The sequence below is a fragment of the Cryphonectria parasitica genome, assembly GCF_011745365.1.
Source record: "Cryphonectria parasitica EP155 unplaced genomic scaffold M406scaffold_2, whole genome shotgun sequence".
NCBI lineage: Eukaryota > Fungi > Ascomycota > Sordariomycetes > Diaporthales > Cryphonectriaceae > Cryphonectria > Cryphonectria parasitica.
Window position 1 is genome coordinate 2,288,862 of NW_024468910.1, and position 19,535 is coordinate 2,308,396.

A 19,535-nucleotide genomic window follows, 5' to 3' on the forward strand; every position below is an offset into this window, starting at 1 on the left:
TGGTCCCAGAGTCCATTCTCCGTTTGGCTTGGCGGTATGCCCTTGTTCATGTAGTTGACCAGGCTGTAACCACCATATGGGAAAGAGGAGAGGAGGGGGGGGGGGGGGGGCGGGGTTGGGAGACCCAGAGTGCAAGCCTTGAAGGGAAGGAAAGGGAATCTTGTCGCACACATGAAAAGTGGTTTCTGCAGGCTGTGAGCTGGACATACCCGGGAAGTCTGAAGCGATGTGGACGACAAGAGAAACTTACATTTTGAGTCTCCAGTTGAAAAGTAGCATTTACATATTATACATCTATCCTGTTGAAAACTTATCCAAAAACGAAGCTCTTGTCAATCACCATCCCAGTGCCTCCTACTGATAATAATCGGCCTCGCAGGATCCCACGGTCCATAGATTTCGTTCTTGTATTTCTGCAACCCAATCAACCACCAGCTGCACCCGCCCATAGCGACCGCAGAAATCAGACAGCCTACGACCATACCCAACAGACCGCTTTTCCACGGCCAAGGGGCGGCCCCGCAGGCAGCAGGCGTCTCGCAGTCTGCTGCGCCGAGGATCATGCCCACGCCGCCGCCAGCACCGAGAACGAGCAGCACTGTCAGGACGACGTGGTATCGCCAGGAGCGGTGGCGGGCGTAGCGTCTGAAGACGGGGAACAGCCCAAAGACCTCGATGGAGAAGAGCGTCAGGCTGAACACCTCCCCTGTGGAGGGCAGCCGGCTCGCGAGCACGGTAGATGCCATCAGTGCGGCATTGGTAGAAAGCGAGGCCACCGGGAACTTGTTTACGCCGACCCAGGTTCCCGAGTAGTCGAAAAAGAAGATGTTGATGGTAAGAAGCCAGAAGGACATGGCCCAGATGCTGTCGGAGGATGTGGACCTGGTCAGGGATTTGAGGATAGGAGAGAGACCCAGCAATGTAAAGTAGATGAGAATGGCAGACTTGATGGTGTTCATGCGGAGGTGGGCTCGGCCGCCTCGCAGAGGAGAAGAAGGCCTGTGTCGCGGTGGTGATAGACTGGACCGGTCGGTAGGTGAAGACGTGCGCCGCGATGTGGTACGTCCGGTATTTGTGCCGGCCATGCTTCCTTGGGATGCTGCAGATACAAGTGACGATGCTGACGTGGAATAGGGCCTAGAGGAGAGTACATGATTCGCGGCGCTGCTGGTGGCGCTCGACAGCTGTATATGGCTGCTGGCCGGCGGGCTGAGCAGGTTGGTGGTCGAGTTCTCGGCTGATGGCAAGGTAGACACGCTGCTGTTTGTTGCCGTCGTAGCTTGCGATGTCGGAACCAAGTCCTCTGTCTGTCCTCCGTTGCCACTGCCGCCCACTCCTGAGTTTCTCTTCTCGTCGTGTTGGAGCCGAGTCGACCGGCGGTATCGACTTGCGTTGATGGATCTCGTCCTATGCAGACCCTCGAGGTCGTCGTTCTCGGTCTCCTTGCCCACCCACCAGTCCCACAGAATCCAACCAGCGGATGTAGCGATGCTGCCCCAGCCGACAACGGCCACGGGGCTCACACGCTGCAGATGGATGCCTACGAAGCATACAACGAATATGATGACGGTGCAGACATGCTGGACGATAACCGTCGAGTCGGCAACCAGAGGCCAAAATTCGTAAGGCTTGAGCCGGGGATTGCGCTGGAGGTTCTCGAGGAATGTCGCTTGATCGGTAAAATTATCCGGGTCTACACGCGTGAGAGACAAGGTTTGTGTTAAATTCGCGATCAGTGAACTAAAAGAGTGGTCTTTTCTCCTGCAACCCCTTGACATGGCTCACATGACTGCTTCACCCATAGCAACTTCTTCCACGGCCTCTTTCTCCTTCGGCTTTGACTCCTGCTGCCGGGCTCCTTGCTGCGCATCCGCAGACGCCGCGAGACCACATGGCTGGTCCCATTCGAGGTCGACTCGAAACCATTCCATCGGGTTGGGGGTGACGCCGCGAGGAAGGCATCCTCTGGCGCAAGATGCGAGGGATCTGGACGCCCCGGCTGGACTTGCTGCTGCTGCTGCTGTGGTAGTGGTAGTAGTGGGCGACTACCTGTAGCAGCAATGGTCCGGGAGGGAGTCGGTGCTGTGACCGAACGGGCCAGAGGCGGTATACTATGGTCACCACCGGGCGCGGAGCTGAAGGTAGTAGAGGTCTGCAGCCCTGAAGAGGGTGCCATGGCGGCTATACAGGCACGCGTGATGACCCCATCCACAAGCGTACCGTTGGTAATGATGGGGGGGGGGGATGTATAAATTGTGTTGTTTTGGTGTTTCGTTGGAAGCTGATTCGGTAGCAAACTGACGTAGCGCGTATTTAGTAACTATGGTAGAGTGCCTAAGTTTAGCGATAGTGAAATTGGACCATTCACGCTGGGGCAGAAGCAATGTGAGCGATAAGAGAATCAGACGGCTGATAAGAAAACGTGGCGCAGGAGTACACATCTCAGCCGCATGCGCCACAGTTACACCCAAAAGCTCCCTGGTGGCTGGGGGTGTTGTACTACTTTTTCCTTTCCAGCCTCCGTCCTCTGGAATGTCTAAATCACGCTCTCCGTTTTCATGACCGCGTCCGACTCACGCAAACAGATTGGCACTTCAATTGCAACCGCCCCACCGTTCTTCTTGCCTGCTCGCACCCTCACGAAATCTACCTTGTCTGGTAAATGGGGCAAAGGGCGAGGCTCGCTCCGTCGCGAACAGGTGGTGGGTTTGGGTCCCTGTTCCAGCAGCTTCAGCATCATGCGACGACGAAACGTCTCATTTGTCAGGCCTGAGCATTTGTCCATAACGGGCCCCTTTTGGCCTTTTCAGCATTGCGCCGAAAGAGTTGAGACAATTCACTTGCATGTCTTGCCTTGGCACCTGTCATTTGCATACTTTGTACCATAGTTACAAAGGTGAAATTGTCTCATTGTTTTTACATGTACTATGATAGTATTGCAATCTGCCCCTCCAACCATCATCGCATGCAGACGGACATAGCACCTGGGAATATCCCTTCCCCCCGGATCAATCAATCGTCACGACCATGATCTAATGTGACTGGTTCCAAAACGGAGATCTTGTCATTTGGCAGTGCAGTGCAGGCGATCAAGAAGACACGGAACTCTGGACAGGACACATTGCAGGATGTGCTGGCGCCGCCACATCTCTTCAGCCTTGTGCTTTTTGAAGTGCAGGGCTTGGTCGATCAACCTGCTAGGTCTGGAACAGCCTCGAATAATGCATACTATTGGTAATCCGCACAAAAGGTTGTCTGCTTGCTGGAGGCCGGGGAAGGGGAGGCAGTGCTCTTCTAGCATGGGTTATTCATGTTCAGATGGAACTTGTCCCGTATTACTCTACACCCAAACCCGTGCTTGGCGTCGGACGGCGCAACATGAGGCGCCAAGGACAACATCCAAGCGGCCGATAGCTTGCTGGTAGACAGGTCCGGTCTGGCCAGAGTTACCAGAGGAGTCCTTGCTGCAGCTCAAGGGCGCGCATCCAGGTTGCTGCCGAAGCTCACGAGACTAACGCCCACCGGCCCACCCACAGCAGTAGCAGCAGTACTAGCATCGCATCGGGACCCGTTCCATTCGTACCATAGTAATGGTGGACTGTCTCCCGGTACTTGGTTCCCTCGCGACGACGCAGCGTTCTGGAACAAGCTGGCGCCAGCAAGTCAAGACGCTAGGGTGAGGATGTCCCACCGACGCTGCCCTGCCAAGCCCCGAAGCCAATGGGATCCATTCGAACCAGAATATTCTATAACCACCGACTTTCTTCTGCGCTGCATAATTGCTGGAGGGCATTCCGACCGGCTGTGTGGTGACAAGGAGGGGATGAACTTCGTAACAAATGTCGATCAGGCGAAACACCATCCCAAGGGGTATGGAGGAGGGATGTGGGAAATAACCAGCACTTCTTAGCTGACCGGCTTATATGCAGCACCATTTAAGCTTGAAGTTTAGCGTTTGGATAGCGTCGACAGGGGAGCAGTCAGTCAGTTAGTCAGTCAGTCCACTGCCTTTTTCTCTCTTCTTCCTCTGCAGTGCGGTCTAAGTAGCTAGGTAAAAGTGCACGTGCAGGTCGCCTTCAGCCCAATTGGACCCCCCCTCCACCAAGCAGATCCTTGTGCAGGTGGCCTCGACCCGGGGAAAGTCGAGACGGGTAACTAAGAAAAAGCGGCCCCTCGAGGTCCGCTGCCACCGTATAGTACGATCCTGGGGTTGCTGCCGCGCGCTGCTTTTGGACTACTGTTCAGCCACTTCACCTGACCCTCGCAAAAATCGTGTCCGGGTGTATGGATTCGGAACGCCTCGTTCGGGTTATCTTAGTGGTGGTGAAGCCCAGAAGTAATATAGTTTACTATTGAACAAAATCTAAAGGATCTCCCCTCCTCACCCTCGTCGTTACTCATCTGTTCCGTCACTGTTCATCCACTCTCGCTCTGTCTGTCTTGCGCCTGTCTCTCTGTCTCGTCTGTCCTGGCATTCGAACAAAAGAAAAAGGGTAACAATACGCACAGAATTTGCCCTTCACCCAATCTCTTGGCCATTCCTCAAGACAGGGCAAGTATAACCTGTGGACGCCCATCTCCCTTCCCTGAGGCCTTTCCCGTCCACCCCACGCAAAGCTGTTTCACCTGGCTCCGGGACCCCAGCACTTTTGTGACGCTTCACCGAAACTCAAAACCCATATCGAGCGAGATCAAAGCCTCTTTCTCCATCTCTCTTCGGAATCTTGCCGGGCGGCTGTCTGCCATCGCTTTCCTTCCTTGGCCACTTTTTTCGTCTCGTTTCTCCTCCTAGACTGAGGAACCCATCCCTGGGTCTCGTTCGATCTTGGGCGAAACAGGAGGTCCCCAGAAAGAAGAAAGGAGACGAAGAATAGGAAGCAACGGCAATTAACAAATACATAACTCGACTGGTTGGGCACGCCGTGGCATTTCTTCTTCGGACCTTTTTTGGATCGCAACACGCCGGCACGTCCAATTTGTCTTAGACAGGCTCAAGACATTACATTCATTCACCCCTCAGGAAGGAAGACCAAACACGTTTAATTCCCATAATCTATATCTCTTGGTGTTTTCATTCCCTTCAATACGGTCGGCACCACTTTTCAATTAATTATCCCGTCTATATTCTCGGCTTCCCCCCCCCCCCCGCCCCTCCTTCTCACTTTCTCGAAAGAAGAAAAAGACACGGAAAACAGACAGACAACCAGTTGCCCAACATGAAGGCCTGTCACCTCCTCAGCTCCCTCTATCTCACGCCGCTGGTACTGGCCGCACCAGTGGTCCATACATCGGTTCTCATTGCCGGAGCCGCAACTAGGACTGTCGTCCTCCGCACGGGTCCTGTTTCTCACACATCCCATTTCGACGGATCCTCGGCGCATATCATTGAAGATATGGACCCCAAAGCGCCAGAAGACGCATTATCATCATCACCGCCATTATCACCCTCGGCAGCGCTCGACTCGGAACGGCCCCTCACCACCGCAGAGCTCATGGCCCTCTCCAACCCAGCACCTATCATGTCGACGTCACCATCCAAGAAGGGCCCGGAGGAGAGGCCTCTAGCTACCAAGGGCTCGGCCCTCTCGGTCGGCGCCCTCGTCGCCCCAGGAACCCAACCAGGAGACCAGGCACAGGTCCACGACATGGACAATGTCAAGCCATTTCTCGTCCCGGGGTATTATGTTTCCTCGCAGCGTGCAGACGTGCTCGTGGTGGCCTTGATTTTAGTCTTCGTGCTGGTCGTTCTCGCGGTGGAGACCTCAAGCCTCGTGGTTGGGATGTAAGATCTCTCCCCCCCCCCCCAAACGAGACTCCTCTTCTGAAGAGACGATCGTGTTCATGTACTGACCTTTTTCTTTCATATAGTGTATCGAAAGTTTTTAGATGTGGAAAGCATAGACGGAGTCTGGAGGATAAGGAACGGGGGCCAGTGGTTGTTGGTCTGATGATGGACTGTGGGTTGGATGGCGACGATGAGGGTCTTGCGCCATTTGCAGGGTACAGGCTCCGCGATGAGCAGAGGAGCTTAAGGCTACCCGAGAAGCTGGACGAGAAGGCCGCCTTGGTATGATGGCACATCTTCTCTATGTGTCCATGACTGGATTGGGCGGTGTGCCCTTTCCTTTCTTTCCTTCTCGGATATTTTTTTTCTCTTTATAGCGAATGTTTATGATCTACTGCAATGACGGCACGTTGGATGCTTTCCCGCTCACCATTTTTAACTGCATCGCTACGGAAATCATCTGTGACAGCTGCTCTCGTGCAGGGAGCTATGTGGTGAATCCTTCCATATCGTGTCATCAACTCTAGCACCTTTTTATCTTTTTTTCGATCACTATCAAACGGTCTTGATAGAAGGGGAAATAGATGCACAAAGAGAGAGGCTCAGAGAGGGAGACAGGCAGAGATAGATGCGTTAGGTTGGCAGAGCCTAGCGCGTCCTCCATCTGAGGCCAACGATCAGTTCAGTCCGTTGCCTTTGGGAGCCAACCTGTCAGACTCGGGCCAGCTGAATGAGTCCTCGAGCACTGTGGTACACAACCGGCGTTTCCCTGCCCCTCACACATTCAGTTCTCCAGCCGTGCAGTATTGTCGTTCACATGGAATTGTGACGATTTGTCTCAAGAAACGTGTCAAGTTGAAGTGATACTTTGGCTCCCTTCTCCATATTACATCCAGGATCTTTCCTAGGCCTGCCTTTTGCATCACAGGTAGTGATTGATACTGTCTTTCTATCTCAGTATTACCCGCATACCACTCATCAAAAAGTGCCAACATTGTGCTGGTGGAAGATCTGAGGGATGAACAATTTTTCCTAAAATATGTAATTACAGAGAGCATGCTTCATCTACTTAGGGCACAGGTAAATGACCAATCACCTGGATGAGAGGAGCCTCCATGGGATGTAGTTATCAGCTTCATAACTCAGGAACAGAAGCTCCAGTTCCTTTGCAGGTTTCAAGATACATGAATACTGCAAAGAGAATGAAGCGTAAAACACGATCCTGTGTCGTGCCTTGGTGGTCACTTTACACTTTCTGCCTGAGCAGTTAGCCTAGGATAAGACTCCAAGATGTCTGCAGCTGCTATCAAGCATAGCAGCAAGATCCGTACCTTGAAAAATGAAGACATTCAGCATTGGAGACATTCAGCATAATGACAGGAGAAGATGGTCAACTGAAAAGGACATCATCACGCTATGAACGAGAAGATAATTACTGTTATAGCAGTGAGAGATATACAAGAAAAGTCCTGGAGGAAAAATGTGCCATTGATGTCTTTATTCTGCATGGGGAAAACACCTCTATAAAAGAGTCTATGCATCTAGCTGAAGTCTAACCAACATATCATCAATCTTTCTAAGTAAGATCTGATAGTTCTGGGCATCAAGATCAAACTCATCGTCTACCTCTTCGCCATCAAGAGTCCGAACAATGCCAGTCTGTGCAGCAGGTACTTGTTGTACTGTACTGTCTGATGCCAGAGTCGTCGTACCTTGGGCTGCCTTGGGATCAGCAGCAAGACCATTCTTTCCAACTTCATCAGGTCTTTCTTTATCCTCTGGCTCACCGTCAGACACCCAGTCGTCAAATCCAGTGTCTTCGAACCGTAGACGAAAACGCTCCGATAAGTAATACCGGATGTCGTCAAGCAGTTCGATGGTATCTGTTTCTTGCCTGTCCTTGACCCTTGAGGCGGACTCTTGGATGAGCTCTGCGAACTCTGGCTCATCAATATAGTCCTCCAGTCGATGTGCCAGATAGCGGGCGGCAAATTCCTCCAGACGCTGAACGCGGAGGTCCCAAGCCGCATGGATCACATCATAGATGTTAATAGGCTCTGTCTCGGTAGTATCTGCATCTGGATCATTGGTGTGGGTCCTGTCGACGAGGATATTCCGGGTCGCGCTGCCGAGGGTGCTGATGGCAACGGCCGCTCTGCTCTTCAATTTATCCATAAGGAGCATATCTGCGGTGTAGAGCAGCTCCAGCGCATGGTGTAGGGGACAGTCGGCTTTCTCTGTGTACATGAACTGAAGGACGATCTCCAGGACCTCAGGTATGCAATCGACCTTAACAATGTGCAGATACTCCGAGTCTTGGGCTTCGAGGAACTCGCTCGAGAACATGGTCTCGAAGTAAGGACTCCTGATGAGCATTGCCTTGTGCACAGGGTACACGACCGACTTTCTAGGCTTGAAGTTTCCGTTGATGGCTGACGTTTCGGCAGCACGCCCAATCAGGATAGCAGTAGCTCCATCGGGTGCTGCGGCCCGTGAGGCGGTCTCATTTTTGGATTCTTCTACCTCCTCATCCCACTCCTCCTCGTCATCCTCGTCGGCTCGTACGAGGCAGTCGGCGAATATCGAGTTTTCGGGCTTCCACTTAATCTTGTCGAGTTTATCCGTATCCACACGCATCTTGTGGCCCAAAACCTTGTTTTGAAAGAAGGCCTCGACTTGCGACTGGGCTCGCTCGACCTCGTCCTGGTGCCTCTGGCGGGCGAGTCTCCGGTCGTCCATAGAAAGTACGGCCTCCCACAGCTTCTCGACCTCGAGCTGCTTGCTGATCTTGTCGATCCCCTTGAACACCTGCTCTTCGGTCGTGGTGCTTCGCGCGTCCACCAGGTCTCTCGGCATCTCACCCAAGTAGAGATACCTGACCACCAGTCGGATCGCCTCGGCAGGCACGGCGCTGGACAGTTTCCAATGTGTCGTCTCGGGAGTGTCCTCAAGCTTCTGCCTGAAATACGGGGTTCTGGAGGACAGAAGGAATTTGTGTAGATGTAAGTCGTCAGATCCACAAGACAGGGTGATGTCTGATGTCTTGGGCGTATCTTTGGTCATTAGCGAGGTGATATGTGACGACCATGGTTGCAGCGGATCTGACGATTTGGCATAGTCATAAGATAAAAGCAGTTTCCGTATCCTGTCGTTCAGAGCGTTGTAGACTGCTCTCTCGCCCTGGAAGGTGTCCCTCTCTGCAAGTGCTCCTGTGCTGACGGTAAGTCTCCTTCCCAAGAAGGGATCTCGCCTGACCATGAACTGCTCTCCTTACCTGCTTCTAGGAGGAGCTGGACCAGCTCAAGGTGACCGCACAGGCTGGCCTACAGACGTCGGGTGGGGAGAAATATTAGTTCAAAAGTCCTCTTGCGCAGCCTTCAGGCAGGGACGGAGGCCCACTCACGACGATCAGAGGAGTGTAGTCGAACTTGTCCTTCCCGTTGATGTTTACGCCGACTGACATGAGCTCCTGGCATGTCTTTAAGTCCCCTCTCCGGCAGGCCTCGAGGAATTGGGCAAATTCCGAGGACTGGTCAAGAGGGTTCTCATCCCGGAGAACTCCGCTGGCGATGAGCTGGTTCTCATCCTTCAGTTTGGCCTCCAGCTCATGCTTCCTAAAGATCTCGCCCATATCGGGATCAGGTCGTAAAAAGGGTGGCTACTCAGGTGTAAAGACCTGAGACAATCCCAGAATATTGTGATTCTTTTTTGGGCAGTGAGTAAACTACTTAGGTTGTCAAGTACTGCGAGCCCCAGAAGTTCAGAGTCTTATCATAATTCTACAATACATTACGTGCAGCTCCCCGCCTGTAAGGATGACGCACGGGCCACATTGTTGCCGTCATAGGGGACGTATTGGGGAGGCGTTTGGCCTGTGGAGACACGATTTCTCAAGTTTAGTGGTTTACACTGATTGATGCCCCCTGCCACTTTAGTGCATCCTGCCCCCTGTCTAAGTACCCAGCCCGTTGCCCCTACAACCAGCAGCTCCATTGTCAACATTTGCAACTGGGCAACAACCTAACCTGCAACGTCCAGCACTTCACGACATTTCATACTACAACTTGACTGCTGCTTCTTTTCCCATCCACCCTCGAACTGCCACACCAACCTCTGACTTGGCAGTGTCAACCTACTAACATCTACAGGTACACCAACCCTCGGCACACTCTCTATCTTCAGCTGCCTTGCTACTCGCCTCTTTGTCACCTGCATGGATCATCATTTCTCTGCCTCTTTGCACCCACTCGTCCATTGATACCAGCGGTGCTGGACCCAACACCTTTCAAAATGTCCTCGGACAGCAGCAGTGCTGAGAAGTATGAGGTGCTGGAGAAGATAGGTATGCAGCAACCACCCTCCTCCTCCTCTTGTACCTCTATGCAAATCTCTCCCCCCATCGCGACAAGACTTGAAGCGATGTGCTAACTTGCATGTCCTGGCCAGGTCATGGCTCCTTTGGCATCATTCGCAAGGTGCGCAGAAAGGATGATGGCATGATTCTCTGCCGCAAGGAAATCTCCTACCTCAAAATGTCACAGAAGGAGCGCGAGCAGCTCCACGCCGAGTTTACCATCCTGTCATCCCTCCGTCATACCAACATTGTCGGTTACTACTCCCGAGAGCATCTCAAGACCACCCAAGACCTACACATCTACATGGAGTACTGCGGAAATGGAGATCTCGGCCGTGTCATCCGCGGACTGCAGGAGAAGAACGAATATGCTGAGGAGGCCTTCGTCTGGAGCATCTTTTCGCAGCTGGTGACCGCCCTCTACCGCTGTCACTACGGAATCGATCCTCCCGAGGTTGGCAAGAATGTTATGGGCCTTGGCCCGACTGCGAAGCCCAAGACACCCTCAGGCTGCATGACCATCCTACACCGTGACCTCAAGCCCGAGAATAGTATGTAAACCCGCGCTTATAGATCGGTACCTCCTGAGTGGTGTCATCATGTTACACAAACTGACATGCTTTTCCTAGTTTTTCTTGGGGAAGACAACTCTGTCAAGCTTGGTGATTTCGGCCTGTCCAAGGTCCTGACTGCGCAGCAGTTCGCCTCGACCTATGTCGGCACTCCCTTCTACATGTCTCCCGAGATTTGTGCTGCGGAGACGTACACCCTCAAGTCCGATGTCTGGTCCTTGGGATGCATCATCTACGAGCTCTGCACGCGGCAGCCCCCTTTCAACGCCAAGTCCCATTATCAGCTCGTTCAGAAGATCAAGGAGGGCAAGGTCGCCCCGCTTCCCAACGTCTACTCGTCCGAACTCAGCGCTGTCATCGGAGACTGTCTGCGGGTCAACCCTGACCGACGACCCGACACCGCTACCTTGCTCAATCTGCCTGTCGTGCGGCTGATGAGAAAGGAGCGAGAGGTTGTCGAGATGGGCCATGCGCTCCAGAAAAGGGAGGCTGCCGTGCTGAAGAGGGAGGACTCGGTGAGCCGTCGGGTTCGGGAGCTCGAGAAGAGGGTACAGAAGCTGGACGCCGACAGAATCACGACCAGACAGGAGATTGACTCCTCTCTGCGGCGGGAATGGGAGACACGTGCGCGCCTGGAGATCGACCGGCTGGTGAATCTCGAGATCGAGCAGCTCCAGGCCAAGTTTGAGGAGGAGGTCCAGGCTCGTGTCCAGGTGGAGCTGAACCAGCATAAGAAAATGGTCTCCTTCGCAACGGCCCAGCCCATGGACTTCAACAACTCGTCGTCTACCAAGTCTGATTTCCCGTACTCGTCCATCGGTGCTGACAGTAATCGGAGCGAGCTGACGGCAGCCACCGACGTGACCGAGCTCTCGACTGGTCCTGATACCCCGGAGGACGAGGTGAAGAAGGGAGCCCGCACGCCATTTGTCCGGGCCCAGACCATGTATGCCGGCCCTCTCGGAACGCCCATGGACGTTGACAAGATGTCTCCCTCCCCTTGCGCTATCGCATCACTGTCGCTGTCACCCCGGCGCAAGAATGCAGGCAAGGGCCCTTTTGTGCACCCGCCCAACATCTTTGCCAATGACGAGTGGCGCAGAGTCCCCGAGATCCCCGACGACTTCGATTCTGACCTCGAGGAGGACGAATCTGACGAGACCCCGGCGTCTCCCTCTCCAATGAGAAAGGTCAAGAAGGTCACAGGCATCGCGCGGCCGGGCCTGGCTCACATGAGAACTGCGCCTGCCGAGAACGTGCTCAAGAACAAACCTTCTCTGCCTGCACCGACACGCACTACGGGAAATCTCCTGCACCTGACCTCGGGCCAAGAGATGCGATCCCCCAGCATTCTCCGAGAGCGAGATACGGGCAACCGCCAGCTCTCCAAGATCCCTTCCTATGCGAACCTATCTGCCGCTAGCAGTGGTGATTCGTCTGGCCGGGGCGGCCTGTCTCGCAAGACGTCCTTAACTGGGCCAAGTAGCAACAGCAGCGGTCTGGTCAGCAAGATGACCAACGTGAGGGGTCGAACCCTCGTCGAGCTGTCACAAGCTCGTGCCGGTGGTCGCTTGCCGGGCAGCAACGAGAACTCCAAGGCAGCTGTCTGGGACCCCGAGACAGACGAGATGCCGAGTCCCTTCCTGATACGCAGCAAGCACATCCCCAAGCCCATCCCAAGCGTCTAAACGGCCTCGTCCATCTGGATGGGCGGCCATGGCCAGCGAACGCCTTTTCCTTTATTTCTTTTCTTCTTTTCTTCCTTGTCCATAACACACAAACCCCTAGAGACCAAGGCTCCGTCCACAGGGCCTTCGACAGCAAGTGGCTTCGGACATACTTCTGGCGCCTTCACATAATCGTGCGCTTGCCGGTCCTGCTCATTTGCATCTTCCATATGTGGATTTTCAGTTTGGTACAAAGAGTCATGATGGGTTGGACAACATCATCACAGGGCGAACAGCCACTGTTAGAATACTACTGCACAGTTGCTGTGCGAGACGAGACCAGCATTTCATTTGTCAGCGAGCATTGGAAAAGGGGATGAAATTGGTGGTCATGGGGGCGGAGTTTTGAAAGGACCAAGAGACCAGCCAGCCAGCTTGGTAAGGGCAGTAGCAGCGATGAAGGATCTATACTTCTATCCTGTCGACAGGAGGGTTCCAGGTGACTTTGTTCAGCAACAGCACCTTCACTACACAAGCAGCATGATGGTCTACAAGACTTGTGATTATGTTATTCTTACGATGTCATGGTGTTGGGCGTTGGAGAAAAACTGGTATGATGAGCGCTTGAGGGGGTGGTTCAACTGCTTTTTTCCCTTTTCCTTTGTGTCTTGTTATTGCTGTTTTGCATAATCCACCACCCTCATCATGATATTAGCTTTTGTCCACATGGACTTGTGTGTTTTCTTGTCATTTTTCATTTTCTTTTGAGAAAGCTGCGATAGTACTACTCATGGCTCAAAGCAGCGGAGCAGGCCTGAAAGAAGATCGACTCATTATATTCATTACATGGATGCCTTCTTTCCCTCTGATACCTATTCTATGACCACTTGTCGTTTGAGTAGAGAGGCTGTGATCTCTGTCTTCCTCCACTCCTTTGGCCTTCTGAGTCCCTGGTAGGAAGAATGGCATGCAAAGCTTGTCACTTCGTTGCCAGGCACAAACTATGTACACCCTTTGCACGGCTGATTCTTTCATTAACGGTGAAGGAGTCTACTTACTCCCCTCGTACTCGCTCAACGCTGGGACCTCGCTGCCTACCTCAGCTAGCTGGGGCCAGCCCAGCCCAGTCCAGCCCAGCCCAAGCTTTACAGCCCGCCCTCGCTACAACCCCCGTCCGCCACCACACGCACACAAGCACACACAGACACAGACACACACACACGCGCAAGGACTGCCGTATTCGTGTTCCATGACCCGCAGCCAGGATCCTCTTCGACGCCAGCCTGTCAGCGCATGGCGGCGGCAGGAAAGACAGGGGAGGGATGGAGAAGCAGGGAGGGAGAGAGAGTTTCGCGCGTCTCCGCACCGGCAAGGCCCTTCCCGTGCCCGCCCCTCTGCACCACACGGCAGAGAGCGGGCGTTGGCATAAGCTCAGAAGGGGACGGAACTTTAGGAAAGGGAGGGGATGGGTGGAAGGTCTCACTTCGGAATTTGGCCCACGAGGAAAAGAGGATCTCGTGGTTAGTATTTGGGTCAAATCTGAACCCAGCCGTCCAGCTTTTTGCTGGGGACAAAAAACCTTCCCGCCACAGCCTTCCGAGAAGCGGGACGACAATGCGGTCAAGCTCTTTTCCTTCTCTCAGCTCGATCCTACCCAACTGCGCAAGACCCCTTCCTCCGTTCCCTCGCTCTTCGTCGTCACACGGAGCCGGGATCGTCACGGCTGGCCTGGGCCCCAATATGCGCGATCCCGTGCAGATTCAGGCTCAGATTATCGGCTTTGTCAAGCCACATGGTTCGACTCCCCAGTTGTCAAGTTGCTCAGCAGCGACGCCCCATGGCCTGACGCACCCAGGCACCCGGGAGGGAGGGGGGAAAGGAAATGGGCAAGGCCGCCGTGGCTTTTGGACGAGAATGGGCGTCCTCGCCTCAACAACGCCACAGCCACATCCCGGGGTTCTGGATGCGAGGTCGAGAAGAAGACTGACTACCCATGCAGTATAAGTCAGCAAGCATCGTGATTCGTACTTTGTCTCCCCTCCTCTCTCTCTGTCTCTCTCTATGTGCGTGTCATCTTGTCCCCTCTCTTATTCGGCCGTACGACCCGCAGTGGCTGACCGCTCAAGCCCAACTGACCCGACGGGCCGCTCTGAGCCAAAACGCAACAGTGGCCACGTCAAGATGTCTTGGATTTTTGGGGGTTTTGGGGGGTTTTGGAGGGAAGTAGTTCTCAGCACAAACCACACCGCCCGGGCACTTATATGCGGGCGTATCGAGGTGAGACTCTTTTTTAACCCTTCCAGAGAGGGCTCGAACAAAAAAGTTTGGTGCCGAGCTTCAGAACAACGCGAAACCCACGCGGCTTGTGAGACGGTCTCGGCGCCAGCACTTTTGATTGGGTACATGCTGGGTGGGCGGTGTCGAGAAAGACAGACAGCCTCTCGAAAACGGCATCCAATCGCATCTTGACTCCGAGCCGGCCAAGTCATGTTGGAACTTTTGATTTGGCTTTTTTTCCTGCGGAATAAAAAAGATCATGGACTGTAATCTAGAGAATGATAATTCGGTCCAAGGGGGCAAAGAAAAACAAGATTAAAATTTGGATCATTCAACTACTACTGCGTTAGAACGTCACAGAACAAGCGTCATAGCGGCTGGCAGGACTAAGACGTACACACACACACACACACACACACACACACAGGCTAATACGCAGGACTGGTAGGGCCCTTTGGGAATTTTTTTTTTTTTTTTTTTTTTTTGCTTTGACCCCTGATTGTCGTGCTTGTGTCTCCCGCGCTGTCGATATGGGCTATGAGAATGGAGAGACCCAAAGACAACCTGTCCGTCGCTCGGGTCCAGCTGGTCCATTTTGCGGTGTGCTTTGATAGGTGTTGCTTTGGTGCTGCGCTCTTTTTTGCCTTGACGAAAAGCCGACAACGTAAGACAAAAAAAGTAACCCCCTCGTGCGACCTTGACCTCGGCTCGGCGTCGAGTCAAGATTCGATCTTGGCGTCTTTTCTTGACTTGCATCCTAATGCGTGCACTGGTGCTCATGTCTCTGACCTTTTTCTTTCCCTTCTCTTGTAGTAGTACTGCCATGCTCATGCACGCAATGAGTGCTTTGCTGCGCCGCCGCCCCCCCCCGCTGAGACAAGTGTACGCGTCCTGTCCCTACGTGCGGGAGTGACCTAAACCATGCTGCCACACACTATGGGAGATAGTACTAAGAAAAAAAAAAAAAAGAAAAAGAAAAAGAAGGAAAAAGAGAAAGAAGGGAAATGTGTCTCTGTATTGCCGTTATCATCATGTTCCCTTCGCCACGTGCGCGGTCTGCGGGGATGGGAGAGAAGGTGGATCCTGTCGTCACCACCCATAGCGTGCGGTACCAGGGGATAAACACGCTCGACCCTTGTCCGGTGGTCAAGTTGATGTTGCCCGAGGCTAGAATTGCGCAATAAGCAGCTCATGCGAGGGAGGGAGGACTGGTCCTTTGTAAGGGTTGGCCAATGCCCGAAAAGGAGCTCTCCATCCTCTCGTCGCCTCACCAGCCCCAGGGACCGAGGAAAAGAGAGCCGAATTTCAGTGCAATGTCCGATGCAGGCAGGTGGGTTTTCTGGGTTTGGGTGCACGCAGATTTTTGGGGGGGGGGGGGAAGGGAAGCAGACAAACCCCAACCCAACCTCCCACACAAAAGAGAGAGCTGCCTTTGCTGCAATGCCGGTGCACTGGGGCGGTTGTAGCGAATTTTTTTTTTTTTTTTTTTTTTTCTTGGTTTCTGCCTGGCGATCATATGCAGCCTGCGCCCGGGAAGTGACCGGATGTGCTGCGAGGACGGGTGCAAGGTCTGAGATGGGTAACCCTCACCGCCCGCTGGCCCAGTCCACTTCAAGGTGAGCTTCTGCTTTTCGCCCGGCCCGCCGTCCGTCCGGTCACCTTCCCACTATGAAGACTCCGTCCGCGATTCGGCCGACCAGTGATGGGAGCAAGACGAATTCTTCAGGAAGGTGAGTGTGCCTTTGACCGAGAAGATGATATTTCATACCCATCAATACGTGATCTCTGTTAGCCAGGGAGAAAAGAAGAAAGAAGAAAAGGAAGAAGAGAAAAAAAAAAAAAAAAACCAATTAAGAAATACTACTACCGTCGCAGCGTGATGTCTCGGACCATACGCCCGGAACGACAAGGCGTGATGATGACAACGTCGGTACGTTGAGACAACTCCCCTAAGAGACTGACTGGGGGGGGGGGGCAGCGCCACATCATCTAGATGCAACCAAAGATGATGGTGTGCGGAAAGTGGGTGTGTTGGCGTACGTAGCAGTGAGAAACAGGATGACGGGATCAAGAAGAAGAAGAAGAAGAAGAAGAAGAAGAAGAAGAAAAAAAAAAAATAATGATGTTCGAGGGATTTTGCTGCAACCTGGGCCCGACAGCATCGCCCAGGTTTCCTAACTTGGCATGAAATAATGTGGAGGATTGCGACTCTGCAGACCAGAAAAGGAAGATGGCGGACCCATTCGAGAAGGACCCAGGTCTGCTGCATCCAGATCTTATCTCTCCATGTAGGATTTTTGGAAATAAACCTTGTTCTACTGGCAAAAGTACCTATCTGGTCCCCTGTTGCATAATTAGCACTGTCGATAATAGGTTGTAAGTAACCCTTGACAAAGATGGGTTTTGGGGGGGGGGGGGGAAGGGCATGGCGGGATTCGGGAATGGGGTTGAAAGTGTAATGAAGTGGCTATTGTCCATCCACAACTTGTTTAGGTTGCCTGGCAACTTTTCATGTGATGCTCTAATCATCTGGTATGATAGGCAAGACGACGATCCCTCGCACAGCAATTGTGCAGCCTGTGCTCGCATGCGCTCCCTGAAGAGGAAGCATGGCCCGACTGTCGGTCTTTTTTGGGGGGGGCAAGGGCAAAAGAGATCTGCGCAGGGGGATGTTCGTGATCCCTGACCAACCGCTTCCCCGGATTCGGCGTGCCTGTGGGACCTCGCAGAGCGCGCGTGGCTCGTCAGGGATGGATGGACCCGTCGTTAAAGTACGTACGCGGGGATACCGAGGATGAACCATCATAGTACCATACCATGGCAGTATGTGCAGTCGTATCAGTAGGTGATCGATCCATTAACAGACCTGGGAGTGAGCGGTCAACAGTCGCAATTGTAGAGCAAAGAAAAAGAGAAAGATGGCCACAAGCCAGCCAACAGCGATTGGCAAACACATCCTCTGACCAGTAGCATACTCATAGTTCTTATCGATTGCATGCACCTGGGATCAAGAATGCAATCCTGCAGCACAGTAGTAGCAGACAACGAGCGACCTCGGCGTCTATCACAAGGTAGGTTGAGTTGTCGGCGCCACACGGGGGGCCTCGCATGCTTCCCTGTTCTCTCCCCCGCCGCCGTTTTCACATCAACCCCACCAACTCTGGGCTTGTTGCGCAGCTGCAATGCAAAGCCGCTTGTCGGAGAAATCTAGCCTGTCAAACAAGCAGCCTGGTTACTGGTATTAGCTAGTGCAAGGGGTTGTGGCATCTCCCCCTCCCTCCCCCCCCCCCCACCCGCTTCTCTAAGAGGAGGATTTTGCAGAGCTGCAGTTGAAGTAACTTCACTCTCTTGATGCCACAGTCACACCACCTGTGCCGCTGCCACAAAATAAATTCGGCGCCTAACACATACTCACATGTGCTTTGGAGTAAGATGATGAGGGCCCCTCGGGCGCTGTGTCTAGGAATGGAATCGGTTGCAGCCTGCTGATAAGGCTTGGGAGGTGACCCGGGTCACTGGAAACTTTTACGACCTTCCGAATTCAGCGTGACTAGTCACCGGCTGGACGGAAATGGCATGCACCTACGCCGCTTACACGCAGCCCATCACAAGCCCGACCAGTCATGAAACATGACGATCCTCCGCTATATCCGCTGCCCGCCGACATCCTGCGAGTGCGTCCCCCCCCCCCCCCCTCGGCCGCGAAGGAGGGGTTCCTCCGAACATCGGTTCCTGGAAGTGGTCAGAGAGGGGAGAACTTGTACTGGGCGGTCAGCCTCTCTATGTAGACGGGCGCTGCTGCATAAGCAGACCAGATCGCAGAAGAGCCACCACGATTTTTCTGGATCTCGCAAGAGCGAAAACATGCCAGTAGAGAGACCAGGACCCACCACTTCTCGGTGCCATGTCTAAAAAGCCATCCGGCTCACGCTCCAAGAAGGAACGCCATTGGCGACAGGATACCCTGATGCCGATGCCACCCTGTGCTGCATCTGCACTGCCAACTCAGCAACACACACACACACACACACACACACACACACGTACAGTCAGCCCCCATATGTATATCAGAGCAGATATTGCTGCTGCATGTGCAACAAATGCCGGCCTCGGAAAGATCGATGGCTCGCAGCAGGGCGATCTCCGCCTGCGAGGTCGTACACAACCCATCTACGAGGCGTCGAGGTGTAAGATGAAAGATATAGTACCTGCAGTTATCATGCCCAAGAGATCGGCCACTTCCACGTACGAGACAGCTGTTCTCGTGAGACTGGCTTGCATATCGATATGAGAAGGTCGCAATGACGTGGCGTCAACATCATGCCGTTGCAGTCGAGATGCTGCGCATGGAATTATACGATCCACCTCATACGAATACGCTGTACTATTAATCCGAGTGCATGCTGACAGGGGGCGTCGTATTTGTCCACCTCCTCGCACGTCCTCGGAATTCAGCCGCCACGTCAACACAGCCCGTCGCCCTTCATTCTTTGCATTATCCATCCGTCAACCAAATATCTAAGACTCTTTTCTCGTCATCCGCTCACGATGGATTTCTCCGATGCCGATCACTGCCCACCAATACATTCTCATCTTTTACCCGATTGCAGCCGGCACATGGTCACCTCGGGCGGTGAGCCATCGTGTACCCATTCTACTGGACCCTTTATGGATGGACCGAGCCGGTCTCACCCGGCGGTAAGGTCGCAGCTCGACCTGGTTGTGTCACACTGCATGATTATCGCGATGATCAAGTGGTTTTGGGAGAGAGCGCGAGCAGACCAGATGCTGTGCGTCCTAGCATTGCATTGCAGTCTGGAGCATCCGCTGGCAAGCACCGAAAATACCCCGAATCTGCTTCGGTGGCTGAGACAGCATGT

At 53.5% G+C, this 19,535-nt stretch overlaps 4 protein-coding genes across 4 annotated transcripts; 2 read left to right on the plus strand and 2 right to left on the minus strand.

Moving 5' to 3' along the window:
* Nucleotides 1-332: 332 nt before the first annotated feature.
* On the minus strand, nucleotides 333-2,176 carry M406DRAFT_336981 (uncharacterized protein; the record flags this gene model as incomplete). The annotated part of the gene is made up of 2 exons (XM_040921203.1): nucleotides 333-1,693; nucleotides 1,786-2,176. 2 exons carry the CDS (start codon nucleotides 2,174-2,176, stop codon nucleotides 333-335), a joined length of 1,752 nt encoding a protein of 583 aa, XP_040779532.1.
* A 2,802-nt stretch (nucleotides 2,177-4,978) lies between these two features.
* On the plus strand, nucleotides 4,979-6,183 carry M406DRAFT_354924 (uncharacterized protein). Its single transcript, XM_040923033.1, has 2 exons — nucleotides 4,979-5,782; nucleotides 5,869-6,183. The coding sequence occupies exons 1-2, from the start codon at nucleotides 5,217-5,219 to the stop codon at nucleotides 6,071-6,073; spliced, it is 771 nt and encodes a 256-aa protein (XP_040779533.1). The 5' UTR covers nucleotides 4,979-5,216; the 3' UTR covers nucleotides 6,074-6,183.
* Nucleotides 6,184-7,267: 1,084 nt separating this feature from the next.
* On the minus strand, nucleotides 7,268-9,416 carry M406DRAFT_344698 (uncharacterized protein; the record flags this gene model as incomplete). Its single annotated transcript, XM_040922002.1, has 3 exons — nucleotides 7,268-8,994; nucleotides 9,060-9,108; nucleotides 9,189-9,416. 3 exons carry the CDS (start codon nucleotides 9,414-9,416, stop codon nucleotides 7,319-7,321), a joined length of 1,953 nt encoding a protein of 650 aa, XP_040779534.1. The 3' UTR covers nucleotides 7,268-7,318.
* A 659-nt stretch (nucleotides 9,417-10,075) lies between these two features.
* M406DRAFT_349778 (kinase-like protein) lies at nucleotides 10,076-12,399 on the plus strand (the record flags this gene model as incomplete). Its single annotated transcript, XM_040922502.1, has 3 exons — nucleotides 10,076-10,127; nucleotides 10,232-10,690; nucleotides 10,769-12,399. The coding sequence occupies 3 exons, from the start codon at nucleotides 10,076-10,078 to the stop codon at nucleotides 12,397-12,399; spliced, it is 2,142 nt and encodes a 713-aa protein (XP_040779535.1).
* Between the last annotated feature and the right edge of the window lie 7,136 nt (nucleotides 12,400-19,535).